The following is a 23,585-nucleotide window of genomic DNA, read 5'->3' as shown; positions in this document are numbered from 1 at the left end:
GTGATTAGAAAAATATTCTGCAATTATCAGGGTCTTTAATCCCTCTTATAGACTAAACAAAAGCAAATTTGCAGGAATTCCATGGAGGGAGAGTTGAGGGAATGCAATCAGTGTAGCGTGCTAAATCAGTGTTTTGAGAAACCAGCATGGAAATGTCGTGTAATGAGACAAGCTAACTAATACCTACAACTTAAACAGCACTTTTCATTTAAAAATCCCAAGACATTGCACAGGAATGTTATGAAGCACAGTTTTACACAAAACCATGTCAAAAGCTATTAGATCAAATAGCTTAATTGCAGAGGTAGTTTGAGAAGTGTGTAAAGGAAGCAAGCAAAGCAGAGATGTTTAGGGAGAGATAGTAAGAAGTGCAGATGCTGGAGTCTGAAATAACTCAGTGTGGAGTTGGAGAAACACAGCAGGCCAGGCAGCATCAGAGGAGCAGGAATGCTGATGTTTCGGGTTGAGACCCTTCTTCAAAAGGAGGGTTCTGATCTGAAACATCACCTTTCCTACTCTCCTGATGCTGCCTGGCCTGCCATGTTCTTCCAGCTCCACACTGTGTTATAATAGACAGGTTTAGGGGGGGAATTCCAGAGCTTAGCTCCAAGCTAATTAAGGGCACACCAGCCAATGATGGAGTGTTTAAAACCAGGGCTGCTCAAGAAGTCGGAATTATATGAGTACAGATCTCTCAGAGGATTGTGGAGCTAGAGAAATTACAGAGATGGGGAAGAACCAAAACAGGGAATGTGTAATCTAAGGTGGGAATCTTAAAGTCAAAGTGGTATTGACCTAGAGCCAGTACAGGCTAATGGGCATGAGGGTGATTGTGGAACAGGACTATTTGCAAATTTTAAAAAAAGGCACCAGACTTTGCAAATTAGCAAAGGGTCGAACAGAGTAGAATACTGGAGACCAGCCTGGATTATGTTGGATAAGCCATGCCTCAAGGATGAACAAGGATTTTTACAGCTAAATAGCTGAGGCAGGGATAGGGTTGGGCCATGTTACAAAGATTGGAATAGATGGTTTTAATAATGACACAAATATATGACCAGTAACCCAACTCAGAGTTAGACATGACATTGAGGTTGCCAGCAGTTTTACGTCAAATACTAGCATGGACAGGAATGGAGTTGACAGCTACAGAATAGAGTTTGGACCAGGAACTCAAAATTTCGGCTTCAGTCTTTGCAATGTTTAATTGGAGGAAACTTCTCTCATCTGGTACTGGATGTGGTAATAGCAGTCTGATAATCCTCCAACAGTCGGGGAATTGCTAGAAGTGATTAGGAGGCTTCATGTATATATGATAACTAACCTTGTGTTTGGATAACATCACCAAGAGACAGCTTGTAGGTGAGAAATAAGGAGAGCCAGAGCATTGATCTTTGATATCAGGGTTAAGAGGACAGGGCAGGAGGAAAAGACATCAAAAATGACTGTCTGGCTTTGGTCAGAGAGATGATAATGGAAACAAGTGAATGAAGTTCCCACCCAGTTTGAACAGGATGGTGCGATTAAATATATCAAAGGGTGCTGGCAGCCTGAGACAGAAAGTTTACCTTTGTCTCAGTCACATGGGATGCCGTTTGTAGTCAGGAGGAAAACTAATCGGAAGGATTCCAGCATGGAACTCCAGCAAAGATAGTGCACTTATCTGGGACGATGACACTTCATTCAGATGCTTACAAATAACCATTTGGTAAAGTAATACCTTGGAAACAATTATGACAATATGGTAGAATTTAATATTCAATTTGAAAACAAGCCAGTTCAGTCCAAAGCTCAAGTTTGAACTCTGAGCAAAGTAAATGACATCAAAATGAGGGACAGGTTGGCCTAAGTAGACTGGGAAACTAGGTGAAATGCTATGATGGCAGGTAAAGGCTGTGACAATCCATCATCATTTGCAACGAAATGTGAGCCTGTTAAGGAATAAAGTCCCCACAGGAAAAAAATGGTTCACTCATATTTTCCAAGGCACAGTAAAGATTGTGTACAATTAAAGAAAAAGTCTTCAATGTTGCCAAAAAGAGATGTAAGCTGGAAGATTTAGAGGATTTTGAGAACTCAGCACATGATGACAAAGAGATCTAAGAGAAAGTAGAATGTGGAGGTAAACAAGCGAGACAAAACAGATTGTAAATATTTCTATCGGTATGTCAAGATTAGTTCAGTGGGTGCAGGGTCCCTTACAGGCAGACACCAGAGACACTAGAATGGGGAACAAAGAAATACAGTAAACTAAGCATGGAGTTCCCTTGCAGCCCCTAACATTCCCTGAAAATTAGAAGAGTACGGGCTGTCCCTCTTGAAAAATCTGTAGGGGTTTGATAGGGAGAATGCCGGGAAGATGGGCAGCTGACTGAGAAATCTAGAACAGTGGTTAACAGTCTCAGACTAAGAGTTTCACTGTTTAGGGCTGAAGTGAGATGAGAAATATTTTCACCTGAAGGAGCTTTGGATCCTTGGAATTCTCCATCTCTGAAACCTGTGGATACTCACCCAGTCAGTGCACGGGGTGTCTCCAATTTACTCATGTCCAACTTACGACCACTCGTACATACAAACATGATCCCGTACAGGGCTGTTTTTTTTTAAGACCCTAAAATCTGAATGTTTCCTGTGCTTGCCTATGGCTGCTTTCCATCGTCCTGCATTTTGTTCTGCCTTGGACTCTGGAACAGCACCTGTTTGCAACCCAGGACGTGCCTCATTTAAATCAGAAATTGTTTGATTTTTCAATGCTAAGGAACCCAAGAAAATGGGTGGGAGGTGAAGTTGAGGTGGGTTAACCATCGGGATTGCACTGTACAGCAGTGCACGCTCAAAGGTCATCCTCTTTCCTCTGTTCACATGGGAAAGAGAGTAACTGCATGTGTTTTTGTCTCTTCAAAGTGGAAGAGGTAAACAGAGACAGCCACTGATATGAAGGTGTAGTTGGAAAAGTGGAAGGAGGGAGAGACAGTACAATCCACCACTATTATGGAAGTCACCAAGATTGGTGGGATAGTGGACAATGAAGATGGTTATCCGGAAATGCAGATTTTGATCAACTGAGCCAGTGGGCTGAGGAATGGCAGATGGAGTTTAAATAAGTACAAGATGTTGCATTTTGGTGGGTCAAACCAGGGCAGGACTTAGACAGTCAATGAAATGGCCCTGGGGAGTGTCATTGAACAAAGAGATCTAGGGCTACCCGTTCCGAGCTTCTTAAAAATGGTGTTACAGGTAGACAGGATGCTTGCTTTCGTTGGTCAGAGCACTGAATGTAGGAGTTGGGACGTCGTGTTGTAGTTGTACAAAATATTGGTGAGGCTACATTTGGAGTACTGCATGCAGGCCTGGTCACCTCACTATAGAAAGGTTACTATTAAAATAGAAAGAGTGCAGAAAAGATGCCTGGACTGGAAGGTTTGAGTTATAAGGGGAAGTTAGATAGGCTGGGACTTCTTTCCCTGAAGTGTAGGAGACTGACGCGTGACCTTATAGAGGCCTATAAAATCATGAGAGGCATAGACAAGATAGATAGTGAACAGCGTTTCCCCGTGGTGGGGAAATCTAAAACTAGAGGCTATAGGTTTAAGGTGAGAGGGGAGAAATACAACAGGGTCCAGACGGGCAATTATTTTTTCCACACAGTGGGTGGTGAGTTAGACAGTTGGGCCATTGGAGGTGTTTCCACGCTGTAGACCTCTATGACTCAGGAAGAATGCTGACACCCACCTTCGTTTTTCCTCAGTCCAGCACACCCCATCCACTTCTGTACACTTCCAACCATGCAGTGCAATCTAAATCTAAGACTCCGCTCTGAGCTTGCTGTTCTACCTCAGCTGGTTTCCACCCGCCCCTCAGCATCAGCTGTGAGTCAGTTGCAGTCCTCTCACCTTTTCTGGGTTAGGAAGTTCTCAGTTCAGTCCCCAGTGCAGAGACTAAGCACTTCATCCACACTGACACTGCAGTGCAGTGCTGAGGGAGTTCTGTGAGAGGTGTTGTCTTTTGACTGGGATATTAAACTAAGGCTCCATTAGCTTTCCGGGATAGATGGAAAAAATCCCTTTGAAGGAGAACTGATGGATTCTTCTAGCATCCTCACCAATGTTAGCCTCTCAATTGACACCTAAAGCAGACGATATATAGGGGTTTGGTGGAGAGGAGGGTATGTTCTCAAGTTTTGGAAGGCTGTGGCTAGTGACTTCCCCCATAGTCTGCTCTGGGGCCACAGCTTTTAATAAAGTTATTATTGTCTTGCTTGAAGGAGTGGAATAACATCTCTCCAAATTTGCTGGAGACACCAAATTAGGTGGCTCAGTGAGTCTTACAGACGGCAACAGAAAGGTACAAAGCATTTGACTTGATTGAATTGTTAAATTCGTGGGCAAATGGTCAGAGCTTGTGCCCTGTCATGGGAAATCTAAAGTTTCAAAATAAAGGGTCTCCCATTTTGAACAGAAATGAGGAGGAATTTCTTCTCTGAGAGCAGTTAGCATTTGGAATCCTCTTCTATGGGGAATAGTGGAAACAGGATCATTGAATATGTTCAGTGCTGAATTAGACAGGTATGTGATCAGAGTGGAGGACAAGGGTTATGTTGGGCTGCACAGGGAAGTGGAGTGAGGGTCACAATCAGATCCGCCGAGATCTTCTTGAATAGCAGATCAGGTTTGATAGGCTGAATGGCCAACTCCTACTCCTAGATTTTCCGATCTTGTTAACCATATTGCACTTACTAGTTCATTGATTTGTTTTGACTCAACCGGAATGAAGTTGACTTGTATCCTCAATGACAGTTTCTGATACTTCCTGCTTTTTTTTGTGGTAAATCTCATACCCTTTCTTGTGCACCTTCTAAGATTCTTCACCCCATTCTGCATTTTCTTGAAGCCTGTCCTTTCAAACTCCAGAAACCTTTGCAATATTTGCACAGAACATTCTCCGCAGTATGATTCCAACATGTTGTGAATGGGTGCTGCGTTCTCAACTAGCTTTGACCAATTTGGGCCATTGCTGAAGGTTAATCCCAGAATTTGTAGGAATCAGTTCTGTTCTGTCGCCAGAAACATGCCAGTCTCTTCAGCTTTTCCCCTGCTCTTTTCCAAGTGAGAGGAGTGAAAATTAGAATTCTTCACCATTACTCCTTGGGTCTGTGAATGCTGGTATCCTGATCTGCAAAAAAACAGAGGAATAGCGCTTCCTCTTGAGTTTAGCAGCATGGGTCTGCAGCAGCTTGAAATAATTCATTGACTTTCTTTCTCTGTCCAATTCTCACTGTCCAGAATCCACTCCCACTGCCCCCAAACCAAATGTCTATGTTATTCAGCACACAAGCTAATTAAAATGAACTGAAGTATCTTTCTAAAGGAAAATTAACTAACTACCCAGTGGCTATTTTCATAACTGAATGAGTTCCTTGTCGTTTTATCAGATGAATCTTGTTGATCTAAAGTCCTTGTTAAACTATGTAATGGTTAGTATTTTGTGACTGGTGTGCCTGGCTATTTTGACAGAAGTTCTTTCTGGATGATGTGCCTTTGGTGATTTTGGGTAACATTTTGGAACGGGTGGTTTTGTGATTTGTAATAGACTCTGTCAAACTCCATAATGAATACTGCTGTGTTCTGCTTCCTGCTGGCAAGGGGGCGTTGATCCTTTAAAGCGCTGATGTGATGCTATTAACGCTGCTCCCTATCTCTCAAACCTGGTCAGGTTTGAGCCTTGGCTGCTCCCCTCCCCTTCGCGTTTGATTTGCTGTTGCTGTAGCCTCACAGCCGGTATGTTAGTTCTTAAGCCTGCCTTTGTATGTATCTTCCAGGGGCGCACCATGTTTATTCAGAAGGCACTTTTTGGACCCTGCTTTTTGTCTTCCCGCTCTCATTTTAATTCTGAAAAGTTGGTGGTTTGTTTTAAATACATTTGACTTCTTTTGAAAACTTGGGAGCTTTGCAGTGATAGGCTGCCACCAGGATGTTTATTTGCAGAATTGGAGTATTATGTGCTTTCATCAGCTGTGAACAATATTCACGGCTACTGGGAAACAAAAATGTTTTATTCTTTAAAACCCCACTTTGTATTTTGCAGTGGAAGGGTATGGAGCAGGCATTGCAGTCCCCAGACCTCTATGAATCGACAATCTTCAAATCCACTGATCGGCTACAATATGTAACCCAGCCTAATTTATGTGCAGTTCACCAATGTGGGATCAGCACTGAACTATGCACATGTGTGTTTGTGTACACGTAGGACCAGGAATAGTCTGTTCTGAAGCTGCACAAGATTCCAGTACCACTAATGGCATCTGCCATTGCCGTTTTTAGCCGAGGTTTCCCAATCAGATTATTGCCTTCTGAAGACTGAAGCCTAAGTTTGCCGGGACCGTTCTTCTTTTTAAAACCAGAAGTTCAAAGTTTGTGTCACTCCTTGACAAAAGGCTGCCCCTGTTCTGAAAACCATTTTTAACCTTTGCCTGCTTTTTGTTTAAATAAGATAAGTCTCTATTTGCAAAAAATCAAAGTATAAACAATTTTGAGACATCCTTCAACCCAAAGTAAGGTAGTGGGCGAGTGGGGAAGAAAACAAAGCTAGCGATATGATTTATTTTTCAAGCCATTCTATGTGTAGGTTGTAGAATAGTGTTGAGTAAATCTGATCGCCAGTCCTTTCAAAGTAAATCAGCCCTAACTAAGGAGCAACAGTTGTGTCGAAATTGACTGGAACTCTTGTGATAGAGGTTAAAATGGAATCAAATAGAATTGAATAGAATAGAATCCGTACAGTGTGTAAGCAGGCCATTTTCTCCTCATTTCTCACACTTCTCCATCTGTCTTTGACCTCATCTCCTCCTTAACTATGTCACAGTCACTAATATTGTCTTACTGTGTCTCGGTATCAGACTGTGTTTAATAACAGTCTTGTGAATTATAGGGGAGCATTTTATTGCATTGAAGGTGCGATATACACTTATATGTGTACTGACTTATATAAGTATATTGTTTCCGCTGCAAGGTTTAGTGTACAAGCTGAGTAGTGATTTCAGTTGCCCCTATGCAGCATGCTTGAATGAGTGTGGTGAGAGGACAGTTCTTAGAAAGAAGATCCTCGATTTTAAAATGATCTGAAAGCATTTACTGATCGTATTTTTCATTTGTCCTGATTCGCATAAGAGCGTCTTCTTTTACCGAAAATGCCGAGTGCTGCAAATGGAAACCTGTCTTGGCTGGAAGGAAGTGCAGCAGCATTTTGTTGTTCAGGCAGCGCAATGAGTGACACACAATTGACTCATTGGGCAGTGCGGTCCTCTGCTGCTGTGAGGGCGCAGAAGGGATCGTTTTTTTTCTCCCCCAGAAGGTCAGGATTTAGTCAGCCTTATTTGGATCAGCACTGGTGGTATTATAGCTGCACAGCGTCGGAGCAAGGGATGGGGCAAGAGCATGTTTTGCTCAGTCGTTTTTCATAATTTCAACCTTTTGTTTGAGTTCATCCAAACAAAGACATTTTGGCATTTGATCTGCTTTGAAACGATCTCTGGAAATAACAAAAAAAAGTTTCTCTTTTTGTTGCTATTAGTTTGTTTGATTTTTGGGTGCTGTTGGTGCGTTTCCTTTCATGCCCTCCCCCTTCTGCCCGTCTGCCTCCCCCTGGAAGGTGCATGCATTAATGAGTTTCTTTTCCTCCCCTCTGCCTGCCTATCATCTACCCCTTGATTGGTAACTTGTAAACACAACAGCCTTCGCTCCTTCAGTTCGGATAGGTCATACTCGCTGAACCGGAGTCCGTACACACGGGATAGCATCATGATTGAAGAGATGACAAAGGAGGTGGTAAGTGCACATCTGAATGCCTGCTCCATTGCAGTTTAGACTATGATTTCAGTTGACGTTGGCCGTGCTTACAGTGTAATGTATGACTGAACAATGTTGTTTCTTTCCCATTTTACTGCTCAGTGTTGCCAGCTGAGATTGTCACACTTTGACAATGTTGCCATTTGTTCCCCATCCATTGCAGAAGGAAGCGACAACAAGGTGTGGAGCTGGATGACCACAGCAGGCCAAGCAGCATCAGAGGAGCAGGATGGCTGACGTTTCAGGCCTAGACCCTTCTTCAGAAAATCAGAAAACCCTTTTCTGAAGAAGGGTCTAGGCCCAAAATGTCAGCCTGCCTGTTCCTCTGATGCTGCTCAGCCTGCTGTGGTCATTCAGCTCTACACCTTGTTATCTCAGATTCTCCACCATCTGCAATTCCTACTATCACTGAGGGAGGAAGTTACCTCCACACCGTTTTGCTTGCCCTCTACCCGCTTGATTGATTGCAAATGGAAAGTACATTGAGTGAAATTGAAGCCAGCTCCCCAGCTTCCACTTTGTTCAGAAACAAAGCCATGTTATTTGCTTGAGCTCAGAGTTGAACTTAAGATTTTCTCTGTAGTATTCAGAGCCTAAATTGAATGATGGTCAGCCTCTCTCAACCAACCCCGCAGGTTGGAAGATGTCATTCTATCATGCAAATCCCTCCTTCTCTAGAGGTGTGTGATAATATCGCGGAGTAGGTTGGTGAGAGAATATCGAGATTTGCAGCAAGGCTGCCCTCCCACCAACCAACCTTTTGGTTATCATTTAATTTGCTTGATCAATATTTGAATGAACCAGGAAAATGCTTGCTGCTATTTGACAATGTACCATGGTTTGACAACTGCTCAGTCTGTCACGGTCTGTTGTCCTGCATCGTTCTAAACGTCTGAGATCACAAAGCCCCATTGTTCACCAAGCACTTCAGCCACTGAGTTCTTCTGCTGTGAAGGGCGATAATTCCCTGCTCACATTAACAATAACAAAAAAAGTGCCCTTCTCTGAAGTGGCAGAATATTTTCCCACTCTCTTCCCTTTCACTTCCCAACCATTACAGCCACATCAGTTGTTACCTGGACCCTGGTGCCTTTCAGCCCTCACTTACTGTCAGAAACGGTGTCTTTATAAACTGAACAGAGTCTGAATACCTCAGGACTTTGCAGGGACTGTTCTAGTAGAATTGATATAAATTTGCATGCAGATGTGGGAATAAATTTGACAAACTAACAATTCTCAAATGTGAATTAAGATTGGAATAATGCCCCTAATTTTTGGATATGATGCAGCACCACCCTTGCACTCATGATCTCAGTCGTTAATGTAAGTTAACATCCTATCCTCTTGCTTTTCATGAGAAGGGATGGCTGTTAGTGGAGGAATCAATTGAATGTGGATGTACCCAATAACATCATGGCATGATAAGTTGGAAGAACTAAACTTAATAGAGATGTATTAGAAGGTTTACACGCCTATGCAACACTTCTTTCTCACTCCCTGTGGCTCTTGTACAACTCAGACCGTTTCTGCTCAAATATTTGGCAATGGGAGTAGTATCTCAAGGACCTTCTGTTATAAATTTCCGGCATTTGCTCATAATATGCCCTGGAATGTCATAAACTCTTACAAATTAATCTGGCAAACACTGCATGAAAAAAAAACCCTGGAGACATCCAGGGCCAAGAGTGATTAGTCGCGTTGGGTAGTTTTCATATTGGATTGAAACTCTCACAATATTATTTCAAGTTGTTGCAGGGTGATCCATTCTATCTTCATAACTCAAGGAGTGTACATTATATTTTCTAGCTCTTGCTCGGGGTACTCAGTCACTGCATTGCAAAGTCACAGTAACATGAAGGAAGAAACAGTTGTAGTGCTTTCCCTATCTCGTCAATCAGTTGTAACCCTTACAGGCTCTTTGATTTAACACGTGCACTGGTATGAAGGGTCTTCTGCTACATGAACTGTAGACTCATTTAGCACCCATCATTTTGTTGTACGGATGCCAATAGTGATATTTTTGCAGACGCATATTAATGGGGACATGTTGCTTTTCCTTTCCCTGACAGGGACCAGCACACCCCTTTTTTTTGGGGGGGAGGGGGGTGGGGGGTGGGGTGCGGAAATGTCGAAAATGTAATGTCAGTGAATAAATAAATGAAAATGGCATAGCCAGCTCTGGGTGTAGTAAAATTGCAAACATGTATCTACAGAATGTTTCACGACACAGAGAGGGAATCGCCTCTCATGGTTTTAAACTTTAAAGCTCCAATCTCGGGCAAGATATGCAAACCAGGGATTGATGACTGTGGGTGCTGGTTGCATTTCCCTAAATTTTAAGCAGAGTTGCCAAGACTTCCCTTCTGTCTGCTGGTACAGCCTTCGTCCTTGCCAATTCTTGGGTCCCCAAGAGAGTCTTCCAAGATTTAAAGCCATCTCTTGATTTTCGTTCTGGTTCAGCAGGGTTTCCAACCAGAACTTGCACCTTCCATGGGGGGACCAGTCGTGAGCAACTCACTGAAGGTAGGCAATTGCCAAGTGCCAGCTTGCTGGCTGCAGGTGGGAGCTGTCTGTTTCACTTGTGCAATCACATTTAAAGAAAAATGTAAGGCTTAATGTTTAATTTGCTGACGAGCCTTTTCATTTCTAGATGCTGCGGTTAGAATCACACAAGTGTATAATACAGAGGAGGTCATCTGTGCCATCTTGTCTTTGTCATCTTGCTGTATGAGCTCTGCCATTTAGCCCCAGTCCTGTGCTTCTTCCCTACGTAGAATAAAAATGTTCCATATTTATTCACATTCCTTTTAACGTATGTCAATGGTTCTGCTCCCATTGCTGCTTCTGTTCCTCATGGAGTCATACAGCACAGAAACAAACCCTTCAGTCCAACCAGTCCACGCCAAACATAGTCCCAAACTAAAGTAGTCCCACCTGCCTGATTCTGGCCCAATATCCCTCCATATGTCGCCTATTCATTTACTTGTCTAAGTGTCTTTTAAATGTTGTAATTGTGCCCACACCCACCACTTCCTCAGGAAGTTCATTCCACACACGAAAACCACCTTCTGTAAAAAAAAACCCCTGGTGTTTTTTTTAAACCTCTCTCCTCTCACCTTAAAAATGTGCCCTTGACATTTCCCATCTGGGGGAAAAGACACCCAAAGTTAATCCTATCTATACCCCACATGATTTTATAAACCTCTACAAGGTCACCTCTCCACCTCCTACGCTCCAGTGGAAAAAGCCCCAGCCTATCCAGCCTCTCCTTGTAACTGAAGCCGTCCAATCCTGGCAACATCCTGGTAAATCTCTTCTGGACCCGCTCTAGCTTAACAATATCCTTCCTACAACAGGGTGACCAGAACTGGGCACAGTACTCTAGAAGAGGTCTCACCTGGGACACTGAATGAGCTAACAGCCCTCTTGATGATGATCTTACATTCATTCACTCACTTGTGGAAAGAAAATATTTCCAGTTTACCAAGTGAGAACATCTCATAGCCCGAAAGTCTAGTATCAGATTGTAAGTATGCATTGAACACTAGCTCCAATCACCTCCTGCCCACTGACAACAACATATTAGTGTGCAGTGCTGACAAAGACTTTGTTTTCTTCACATTCTGCAGAGTTACTAAATCCATGAATGATTGTTGTTGACAATCAGTTGCTGGTTACCTGTTGTTATAATACCTCTCTGACCCCACCCTTGCCACTTGTATACTCTCCCCCTGTATTTTTCAATTGATTTACTCCTCCACAAAATATTTTCTTTGTTACCAGGATTTGCATTAATCCATGAGGAATGTTTGATCAGCATTGATCAGGCTGTCATTACCTACTACCTTGCCCCAAATCGTACAATTGACATCATATTAAATACATGTTTATCTTCAAGCTAACAGACATACAGCTTTCCTGTAATTGAAAAAGGCTGAAATGTAATTTGCATCATTTAACAGCCTTGACTAATTCAGTTCCACCATAATTATGCCTCATGAGGGAAAGCTCCAGCTATCAAATTACTTACTTGAACTGCGCCCTGTACCAGTTGCAACGAGGTCAGCCGCATGGACCTTCTCGAGTGGGTTCCCTGATTGGGGCTGTTAGTCTGGCTGTCAGATAAGGACAGGAGTGTGAGACATGCTGCTCACTCTGAGGGCTGGCTCTGAGGGAGCTGGATCATGGTCAAGGACTTTCCACGAGTAAGTAAAAGGCGACTTGGTAACAGGATACCAGCAGTGTAGAGTGGTGACAAAAGCAAAATATGCTGCTGAAGAAATTCGCGCACAACTGTCGTCTTTGAGTTGGGGTGACCATTTCTGGCATCATGGTGTGATTTGGAAAGCCTGACTCGTTCGATCTTGCCTTCTAAGATGGGGCCCAGTGTGCGGAAAGAATGCGTAATGTTTTCCGGGTAAATGACATTGTGGCAGATGAAGAGCAATGAGGAACTCTCCTGACAGCTTGTGGACCCACAGCTTTTTTGGCTACGAGGAACCTAACTTTCCCTGAGCCACCAAATACTAAAATCTTTCAAAATTTGGTGGATTTAGTTACAGAATATTACAACCTCAAGCCTACTCCGATTCTGAATTATTATTGTTCTTCTCAGCGATTCGAGAACCAGGGGAATCTGTATCAGGATTTTTGACTGGGTTAAGATGACTGGCTGAGGCATTTGATTCTGGTTTAATCCCTAATGAGACCATCTGGTGTGTGGAATTGATGATGTAACCATGCAAAAGCACCTGCCAGCTGAAGCTCAACTGGGCTTCAAACAGGCACTACAACTGGCTTTATCATAGGAAAATGCAGCAATGGAGCATGAGTTACAGGGTATTCCAATGGAAGTGGACACACTCGCCAGTCCGACTGATCTCAGAGAACACCAATTTAGTGAAGGCTCTCATTCAGGTCACATCCTGAACAGGGGGAGCCTTGGTCAGCCCACAACAAAGGCAATCCTCGGCCAAAAGATTAAAATCGGAATCTCAGATGGACATGGTAGATTTTGCTGCCTCAATGTCTTTGCTACCCTGAAGAAGGGAATGAATCTCTTCCAAGATGCTTGAGGAACCCGGCTGTGGTCAGACCACATTTTGGAATATTGTGTGCAGTTTTGGACCCTGATCCTAAGGAAGGATGCGCTGGTGTTGGAGGGGTTCCGGAGGAGGTTTCTGGAATGATCCTGGGAATAAACGGTCTATCACTATGAGGATCAGTTGAAGACGGTTGGTGCTCGATGGAGTTTAGAAGGATGAACAGGGAGCTGACTGAAACTTACAGAATACGAAGAGGTCTGGATTGAGTGGATGTTTCCACAAGTAGGAGAGGCTAGGACATGAGGGCATAGCCTCAGAGTGAAAGGGTGACCTGTTAGAACCGAGAGGAGGAGAAATTTCTTCAGCCAGAGGGTGGTGGCTCAGTAGAACTCATTGCCACAAAGGGCTGTGGAGCCAAGTCATTGAGTGTCTTTAAGACAGATAGGTTCTTGATTAGTAAGGGGAAGAAAGGTTACAGGGAAGATATAACCTAATTCTGCTCCTATATGTTCTGGCAGTTGAATGGAAATGTGACGTATGCAGCATGACATTCCACCCATCAACTGTTCCCTACTTCCCAACCTCCCATCGGCGACCTCTCACTCATCTTCTGTTCCTGACTTCCCCCCAGTATTCCGGGGCACCATCCCTCCCTAAGCTTCCAACCACGTATTCCACCTCCATCCCTAACCATTGTGGACCACTTCTACCCAGTACCGCCCTGCAAGTCCAGAATTTGGGCACAATCCCTTCCGTCGACATTATTGGTTTAAAAATTATACACAACAATTGCCACAGCCATAAGTCACATGACACTGCTTCTCAATGGCGACCAAGCAGATATTTGTCTATGATTGTGATTCACTGCTCAGCATTCAAATATTTGCCCATTCAGAAAGCCATAGAGATGTTCAACATGGAAATAGATCCCTCAGTCTCACCAAAATCCAAAACTAAACTAGTCCCACCTGCCTGCTCCCTACCCATATCCCACCAAACCTTTCCTATTCATGTACTTGTCCACGTGACTTTTAAACGTTGTAATTGTGCGCACATCCATCACTTCCTCAGGAAGTTCATTCCACATGCGAACTGCCCTCTATGTAAAAAATTTGCTCCTCATGTCTTTTTTAAATCTGCATCCTCTCACCTTAAAAATGTGCCTCCTAATCTTGAAATCCCCTATCCTGGGGAAAATACAAGTACCATTAACTTTTACGTATACTCCTCACTATCCTATAAACTTCTGTAAGGTTTACCGCTCAACCTCCTACGCTCCAATGAGAAACGTCCTAGCCTTTCCAGCCCATTTGATGCTTTGTCCCATGAGTTTGGAGTTTGTGTACGGCTCAGTGCCACCCTGAAACTCAAGTCAATAATATCCAATGTCTTTCTCTCTCGGTCTCTAATCAATTGTTCATCACCTCCTCAAAAAGATTCAATTCATTGGCCAAGAAGAGTGCCAGTTCCCAAAGCAGTGGAGATTGTTACTGATTCATTCATGCCCCTTGAATCATTCCTTTATGGCACTTTCTAAACGGTAAGGCTTCCCTGCTTCTCATTTAGTGGCTCCTATCCCACCACCTTTTCTGAAGATGGGAGTCACCTTTGCTATTTCCCAGGTTTTCTGGGATTTGGCACGAGTTCGGTGAACTTGGAAAGACAGCTACAAGTGGGCTCGTATTAATCTGAGCTGGCCCTTCAGCACCCTGACGTGGAAATCGCCAGACCCTCACTGCACTTGAGGCCTCATAACGTCCCCAGTAACCTCCCTGATATGTGCACTCTTCATAACTTCAGGCATTTGGCTTTTAAACCACCCCAAATCTAACATTAACCTCCATATTCCATTTGTCAATTCTCTTCTGGGCCGATCTGTCTTAACACCTTTTCTTGAGTTGACTGGCCAGCAGGATATTTTACTGCTCATTTTTCACCCTTGAAGCTATGGTGCACTCTCTACAACTTTGTGTTTTATGCCATTTCTCATGCTGTTTTATAAATCCCTTGCTCGTCTCCTGAATGTTTTATATTATTTTTCAATCTCCTAAACCTCCCCATGCTGCTTTCAATTTTGCCACCAAGCCAAATGAGCCTTAATCATTTTTTTTTAATCCAAATCTTTTTTTAAGGAGTTTGCATCTCAAAAACTGGCCCTTTGAAACAATTCTGTTTTGCTGTTACTGTCTTTTCTTCTTTACCCATCCCACGTGTTCAGTCGTACTGTCGTCAAAAACCTTTGCAATTTGGCACTTTAATTAGCTTCTTTCTGTTTTCTACTTTTGAGCATCAGAACATTCTGGCCGCTCAATCCAAATGCTCCATCTCACATTGCAATGCTCCTTGACAGTCTCTTCACATACTCATGAGAAATAAGTCACAATTTCAACAACCTCACATTCCAAAGCAAACTTTCCACCTGCTCTACTCAATACGAGGAAGATTGAAAACTGCCAGGATAACAGCTTATGATCACTTTCAAAACTGCACCAACTCCACTTCCAGATGGGTGACTAGCAGCATAGTCCTCTCATACAATCATAGACTATGAAAGGTTATCCCTTTAATTCTCTCCAGAGAATCAGTAGCATCCAACAAAGTAGTGTCACCTCATCAGCTGTATAACCTTAGGAACCCCTTCCCTGTACCTCCCAAGGCTAGAGCTCACATTGGAATGCTTGTACATTACTGGCTGTTGAATATTCCAATTGCAAATGGATTTCGGTCGGTTATTTCTTTTTACAAAAATAGTGAGTGGAGGTTTAATATTGCAGGGCTATCTTCTCAAGTGTTTCCTCACACTATGTGTCCAACCATCAGGAGTATTTCCTGAACAGGCCTTGTTTAATAAGCCTTGATGCATTTTTGGTTAAAGCCAGCTGTGCTCGTGTTCTTAACTGTTTAGATTGCCTACAGTGTGGAAACAAGCCCTTCGACCCTACAAGTCCACACTGCCCCTTGGAGCATCCCACCCAGACCCATTCTCCTATAACCCACACATCCCTGAACACTACGGGCAATTTAGCATGGCCAATCCACCTAGCCTGCCCATCTTTGCGCTGTGGGAGGAAACCGGAGCACCCGGAGGAAACCCACGCACACACAGGGAGAATGCGCAAACCCCGCACAGACAGTTGCCTGAGGCTGGAATTGAACCTGGGTCCCTGGCGCTGTGAGGCTGCAGTGCTAACCACTGAGCCACCGTGCCGCCCCAAACCACTAACACAATTAGAGCAATGATAAGGAAACAGAGTAGAGGTTTCTGAAAATGGAGGGACCGAGCAGGTTCAGGGGCCAGATTCATCTCTCCCATTTCTCTGTTGTTCCCCTTTCAGAGTCCTGTTTCTGGGAGATGAGGAGCTGTTTTGTTTTTGACTGACTTTGACATGTTGGGAGCTCACCATTTTGTTCCCTCTCTCCACATTTGCAGCACCTGGCGGTTTCCAGAGAGTATGACAGCGACTCATTGAAAAGGTTCAGCTGGACGGCAGACACACTCGACAACGTCAACCTGGTCTCCAGCCCCATTCATTCAGGGTAAGGTGTAGTTCCTACAGACCAGCCTTTCGGACAAAGTGTCACATCCTCACATCAACAGAACTTCCTGCTGATTCAACGCAAGGCTAATGTTTCCTCCTCCTCATGTTTTTGTTTTGGATTTCCATGACAGTAGCAGCATTGCTAGATACTCAGACATTTGCCCTGATGGGCAAAACCACAGCTTTGGGTTAGTCTGTCCTACAGCTTGCCTTGGGATCTCACTCGAACCTTAAATGTCATTCAGTTGTGACCTGCCATCACATGTTGCACCTTGCAACAAGGGAACCCCATGATGAAAGAAGGCCCTTGTTTCGAAACTCAAGCTGTGCTCAGCTTTTCCTCCTGTTGACAATGTGGCCTTCAATGAAGTGGCGTTACGTCAATGCAGCTTTGGTAACCATGATTTGTTGGCCTTATGCCTCAGACCTCTGTCGGATTGGCCACCCAAATAGTTCGCCTCTGTTCTGATAACCAAGTCAAGCAAATAACTGTTCAGCCCCGCAAAACCTGCGCTGCACCCAGAATCCACAAATGATCATTCATTCCACGGTTGTAAATACCAGGGATCCCTAGCTTTGTGCCCACCGGAGCATTTTCCCATTTACCCCTTGCATTTCCCACTCCCCGAAGTCAGGAGTGTGATGGAATTCTCCCCACTCGCCTGGGTGGGTGCTGCTCCAGCAACACTCAAGTAGTTTGGCACAGTCGAAGACCAAACAGCCCGCACTTAGGTGTCATCACTCCTACCACCTTCAGTGCTCACTCCCTCCCCTGGCAGCAGTGTGTACCACATATAAGGTGCATTGCAATAACTCACCAAAGCTCCTCTGACCACATCCTGCGAAAGGGCTCTGTAGAGTCCAAAGGCAACTGAAGCCACACACAATCAAAGACACCAATTGAGACAGCACATGCTCAGTGTGTGCCATTTCTGTCTCGTAGTCATTTGTTCCAGTCCCACTGCAGACCCTCAGGTATATTCACAGTGCAGTTCAGCACTGAGAGGGCATCACACTGTCAGAGGGACTGCCTTTCAGATAAGGTGTTGTACCTTTAATCGTCAAGACGTGTAACCTGCTGTGCCCTAACAATATGTCTCACTGCTTTGTCTATTGTCCATACATGTCAGTAGATATAAGATCATTACTTTGGACATAAATGATAAACAGTGGAGGCCTATAGAGAATTAGGTGTGTCCATGTGGACAGATTACTCCAACATCATGACCAGTTGCAGTAAGTAGCCAGAAAGGCAAATGAAATTCTAGTCTTTGTATCTGGGGAGTAGTGAACTACAGGTTTAAAGGCACTCTTCAGGTATACAAAGCCCTGGTTAGGACACTCCGATAGTACGGTGAGCAGCCTGGGCTTCTCACCGCAAGAGTGATATAATGGCCTGAGAGGGAGTGGAGCCTAGTTTAGTAGAGTGACACATTGATTCTTAAGGGTTAAATTACGAGGAGAGATTCCATAATCCCAGTGTTGTATTCCATGGAATTTAGAAAGTGATTGAACTAATGTTTTCAAGATATGAAAGGGATAGGATAGGATTATTTCCACAGGTTGAGGAGCCTAGGACTGGAAGTATAGTCTAAAACCTGCTGCCCGATGTTTCAGCAGTGAAATGAAGAAACCTTCGTACACACAAGAAGTGGTAGAATTTTCAAACTCGAGTGGCAGTTGTGGTGTTTATTTGAAATCAGAGATTGGCTGATCTTTGCTAACCAGACCTCTAAAGTGACAAAACAGAAATTGCGTTGCGAATGAACAATGGCCTCTTGTGTGGGAGAGTGGCTTGCTCACGTATAGCTGCTCTGATCCCTCTCTTCAGCCTCTCAGTTTGATGCAAAGAACGCCCTGTGACATGTGCATTGACGACCAACGCAGGTCCATGGGCAGAATAAAAGCAAAATGCTTCGCATGGTGTCAAATCACAAAGTGTTGGAAGTGTTCAGCAGATCTGGCAGCATTAGTGGTACATGTTGACGGAGTGCTAATGTCACCAGATTGGTAGAGCAGAGGTTTGGGCTGATGCCTGGGGCCGTTGGTTCTACATTGCCGTGTACCGGGTAGAATTTGAATCTAATGAATAATTCCAGAATATAAAGCTGTCCTTGGCGATGGTGACCATCGGTTGTCATCAAAACCTGTCTGGGTCACCATTGTCCTATAGGGAAGGAAACCGTCACCTGGTCTGGACTACATGTGACTCCAGACCCACTCTGAAATAGCCCAACAAGCCATTCCATTCCAGGGCAAATAGGGATGGCTAGCAACACCTACGTCCTATGACGGAATGTAGAAAGTAAATCAGGGAAGGGATGCAGAATTAGCATTTTGAGTTAAGTATGTAGGTTTGCCACAAGAGTTACACCAACATATTTTAGCCAAGATTTATCACTTAACCAGCCTCATAGATGAGGATTATTTTGATCGACCTTTGCACCCCTAGGTTTACGATCTGCGATATCACCCTGGGGTTCCGCTGCAAAGCAACATCTAGTTACACATGGTTTTGGTGGTTTGGCGATAGTGGAGATGTGGTGAGGGCAGGGTGGGATTCAGGGTCTGGTGAAGCCTTCTGGAGTTGGACAGCTTGCTGGCACTGACCTACGTGACCGACCGAAGCGTGAGTGAGAAAATGAACGGCTACGAGTGCAATCAAGGAGGGAACAGAACGGCCAGGCTTACGCTTAAAGATAAATGAAAGTGTGAAGGAGCACTGCGATTTTCTGTTGAAGACTCCTTGCAGTTTTACAACGTCCTTCAGAGGTCATTGTGTTGAGTGGTCAGCAACTGAGAAATCCCACTGCAGCACATTCGAAGGAACAGGCACACCTATTCGAGGAGTGCACATTGTAATCTCTTCAGGATCCAACGTTCAAATTGGACCTAAGATTACAATGTGTCTGAGCAGAGAGTGGACTCACCCTGAGGCACATTGCCTGTCAGCTGGAGTTCTGAAGCATTGTACATCTCAGGTCCTGAATGCCCTCTGGTGTGTCGGAAGCTATAGTTAAGCTCACACACACCATGCTGGGAGTACATGTGGCAGCAAATGTAACATTCGCATTCATTTGAAGAGGGCTAGATGACGAGAGCAGAGATGTTGAGGCTGTGTTCACCTCTGGTCAGATCGCATTTGGAATATTGTGAGCAGTTTTGGACCCCAATTCCAAGGAAAGATGTGCTGGCCTTGGAGGAGGTTCTGAAGAGGTTTACATGAATGACCCTGGGGAAGAAGGGTTTAGCATATTGGTTGGGACGTTGGGTCTGTACTCGATGGAGTTTAGAGGGAAGAGGGCGAATCTGACTGAAACTAACGAAATACTGAGAGGCCTGGATGGAGTGGATGTGGAGAAGATGTTTCCTGTAGTAGGAGCGACCAGGACATGAGGGCACAGCCTCAGAGTGAAGGGATGACCCTTTAGAACTGAGATGCAGAGGAATTTCTTCAGCCACAGGATGGTTATTCTGTGGAATTCATTGCCACAGAGGGGTGTGGAGACCCAGCCATTGAGCGTATTTAACTCAGAGACAGATAGGTTCTTGATTGATAAGGGGATCGAGGGTTGCAGGGAGAAGGTGGAACTATAGGAATGAGAAATGAATGACTGAATAGCAGCGCAGACTCATTGGGCTAATGGCCTAATTCTGCTCCTACATCATGGAAAGAAACAGAGAAAAAGATGCATTTAAATAGCAGCCTACACAACCACGAAACAACCCAAAGTGCTGTACGCCCCATGAAGTGCTTTTGAAGTGTAGTTACAGTCGTCAAGTAGGACAGTATTATGTGGTTCTTGTGTAGTTTCCTTCTGGAACTTTCTGTTCTAGAAGACTTATCTCCCTATCACCAGCACCCATCCAGCCTGTGCTCTGTAACCAAACTGCTCAGCTCCACCCAGACTGTCTCAGTTCCAGGTTCACTCCTAGTTCACTTGAACTTTGCAGCCAGCCTGACTGCACATTTCGGCACATTCCCAAGGAGATCAGCTCAACCTAATCCCAGGTGGCTGCAGAGTAATCTATGTTTAACAGGTCAAAACAGCTCTCCTGTCGATCTTGGTGTCTGCTATTGAGGATATTTGAGAATAGTTTCTTATGTTTTACTCTGTCTGCCAGCCAGTTAGTTACCCGTTCTCGTGACTCGTCCTTCAGCTGCTGCTTTATTTTGTAAGTTTAGTGGCCAGCCAAAGCTGATGGAAAGAAAAGCTGTGGGCGATAAATATGTTCACAGGGCATCAGTAAGGAGTTGTAGCGTTTAAACTACCTGATTCAAAATAGGCTGTGTTCACTGTGGGGTTCAGGAAATCATTGCAACTGTCTCTGAATCTCTCTTGAATTTCTTTTCTCAACTCTCTCTGCCTCCCTCTTTATTTCACACTCCAGACCCAGATATAATAGTTTGAATACACATATAAACAGATTCAGGAGCAGCTTCTTCCCCACTGTTATCAGACTTTTGCACAGGCCTCTCAAATGTTCATCCTGATCTCTCTCTGTGCACCCACTCTGCAGATGTACCACTGTATTCTGCTGCCGAAATGCACTCTGTATGGTACGATCTGCCTGTGTAGCACACAAAACAACACTTTTCACTGTACCGACGTACGTGTGACAACAATAAATCGAACTCAGACTGACTGAAAGGTTTGTTTTTATGGTGATGTTTGCAGTGTTGTGTGCTATAACCTTATAAACACAGGCCATTCAGTGCCTCTGTTTGCCCTGACAAGCCCACTTCCTTTCTTGCTCTGACCACAAAGTGCCACAAATGTTATCCGTTTTCAGGTTTTGATGGAAATTGTCCAAAAATATAAAAGAACTGCTGATACTTGTAAATCAGCAACAAAAACGGAAATTGCGAGCAAACTCAGCAAGCCTGGCAGCATCTGCAGAGAGAAATCAGAGCTAATGCCCTGGGTCCAGTGACCCTCCTTCAGACCCTTCTTCAGCCTGTTCTGAAACGTTAACTCTGATTTCTACGCGCAGATGCTGCCAGACCCTGCTGAGCTTTTCTAGTAGTTTCGGTTTTCGAATGGAAATTGTCGCTGCTCTTGTTTGTTTTGCAGAGCTAATGTTGACACAGCGCAGATGCAAACTGTGTTCCTGGTGAATCTCATGCACCATGTCCAATCCTTCCCGGCCATCCTTTACATTTGAGGGGGGTGGGTGGGGAGCTGTTGTTGCTCTTCCTGCGATTCAGTGAGACTCACTCACGCTGTTTGTTTCCTTTTGTCGTCTGTCTGTCTCTTTCTCTCTCTCTTTCTCTTTCTCTCTCTCTCTCTCTCTCTCTCTCCTTCCAGTTTCCTCGTCAGTTTCATGGTGGATGCCCGGGGTGGATCCATGCGAGGCAGCCGTCACAATGGGATGCGCATCATCATCCCACCCCGCAAGTGTACCGCACCCACACGCATAACGTGCCGCCTGGTGAAGAGGCACAAACTGGCCAGCCCACCCCCTATGGTGGAGGGCGAAGGACTGGCCAGCCGGCTGGTTGAAGTTGGACCATCAGGTGCCCAGTTCTTGGGGTAAGTGGCCACCTCGCTCTTCCTGACCGCCGCATTAAGTCTCATCTTGTGTTCTTTTCCTGTCGTTTTTTATTTGTGTGTGATTGTGTGTGCGTGTGTGTGTGTGTGTGTGTGTGTGTATGTGTGTGTGTGTGTGTGTGTTGTGTGTTTTGCGGGCGAAAGCTAACAGATCCTCCAACGGTTGCTTTTGGCTTGAGCTTGAGGAGAGTGTCGAAAGTCTGAGGAACGAGCAGGTCTGCAGTCTCCTTGTAAACTCACAGAGCTTGTGAAGTATTGCGTGCTGGATTTCTTTATATAAAACAAAGTTTCCTTTTAAAATCAGCAACTTAGAGGAGAAAATTCGTGAAAATCCTTAATGGTGGCCAAACAGAATACCATAATATTCTACCAAACAGCAAGTAAAATTGGACATCTATGTTTGATCATTTGCAAACACCCAAACGCGAGGAACCCTCTCCAAACGGCCCACTATGAAGTGGCTCTCAATAATTCCGCAGAACCGGGTGAATTTTTTTGCTCATTCTGTAGTGTGAAGTCTTGCAAATGCTCCATTTAAATTCTGGATACTGTTGGGAATGACAGTTTCTTCATTGTTTTTTTACTCCACATTTTTGTTTCCCTTTACTGCTGCATGGATGTTTTTTTTTCAGTAAACTGCACCTTCCTACCAACCCTCCCCCTCTCCACGAGGGTGAGAGCTTGGTTAGCCGAATCCTGCAGCTTGGGCCACGAGGGACAAAATTTATTGGGTAGGATGTTTCTTAAAAAAGATACAAACTGTCACAGCAGATTATAATTTTGGTTTGAATTTTCTTTGGTCTTTATTTTAGTCATTCCCCATGTATTTCTTTTCTGCTACTTTTTTTTTGGAAAGAACGACTTTCAGTTCTGTCACCAGAGAGATGATCATAGTGGCTTGATTATATCAAAGCTATGTTGTTTTTAAGCTTGGCGCTAGGCATGTTTTCTATTCACTGCAAGCATTCTGCCTTCATGACTGCTTTACTCCTGTATGTCACCTCTTTTCAAATCTCTCTCGGCCACATCAAACACATTCAAGTAAACTGTGAGAGCTGTTCGCATTCATTACTGGTATAGAGAAGGTATCAGCAGAAATGACAACTGGCCTGTTTGCTCCCCCCCCTCACACCCCGCACAAGGGGCAACGTGATTTCAGAAAGAGGTGCAGAGATCATGAGACGTCAAGTCATCCCGTGGCAGAAAATTGTTGGTTTTCGTTAGCTTTGCAACGGGTCAGTGCAAAAGGACCCTTGTGCTCATTTGTTTCGGTAAGCATGTGGTACATCTTGTGAAGTGGTGGAACCGGCCTACATGCTCTGGGACTGCATGCTTCACACATTCTTAAAATTAACATTGAAATTGGTTTTCGACGTAGACTGGCGGAAAATGCTGGGATCTCTTAAGTATGCCTGCTTAAGATCGTCAGAAATTTGGTGTCATACAACTACTCAAAAACTTGAGGCGGTCCTAAGCGCTTCTGCCCCGCAAAATGGAGGTTTTAAACATTTTATGCAACAATTTGGTCCATGCCCAATGATCTTGATATATTCTCAAAGGTTTGGTACGTTCTCTATATCCATGTTTCCATCCTGGATGTCTTGC

The 23,585-nt window shown here is 44.3% G+C and overlaps 1 protein-coding gene across 3 annotated transcripts in view; it reads left to right on the top strand.

The window, feature by feature from the left end:
* The window catches only part of ank3b (ankyrin 3b), a 372,799-nt gene that overhangs the window by 263,986 nt on the left and 85,228 nt on the right, over positions 1–23,585 (top strand). For all 3 annotated transcript variants that reach the window (XM_059653155.1, XM_059653157.1, XM_059653156.1), the window contains exons 25-29: positions 7,730–7,823; positions 10,305–10,367; positions 16,320–16,426; positions 21,738–21,962; positions 22,613–22,711. In XM_059653155.1, coding sequence (XP_059509138.1) covers positions 7,730–7,823; positions 10,305–10,367; positions 16,320–16,426; positions 21,738–21,962; positions 22,613–22,711 — 588 coding nt within the window. The remainder of the gene's footprint in view (positions 1–7,729; positions 7,824–10,304; positions 10,368–16,319; positions 16,427–21,737; positions 21,963–22,612; positions 22,712–23,585) is intronic.

This window comes from Stegostoma tigrinum, chromosome 20, assembly GCF_030684315.1.
Source record: "Stegostoma tigrinum isolate sSteTig4 chromosome 20, sSteTig4.hap1, whole genome shotgun sequence".
NCBI classification, from domain to species: Eukaryota; Metazoa; Chordata; class Chondrichthyes; order Orectolobiformes; family Stegostomatidae; genus Stegostoma; species Stegostoma tigrinum.
Note: the sequence above shows the minus strand (reverse complement) of the source record. Positions and strands in the feature narration are given on the sequence as shown.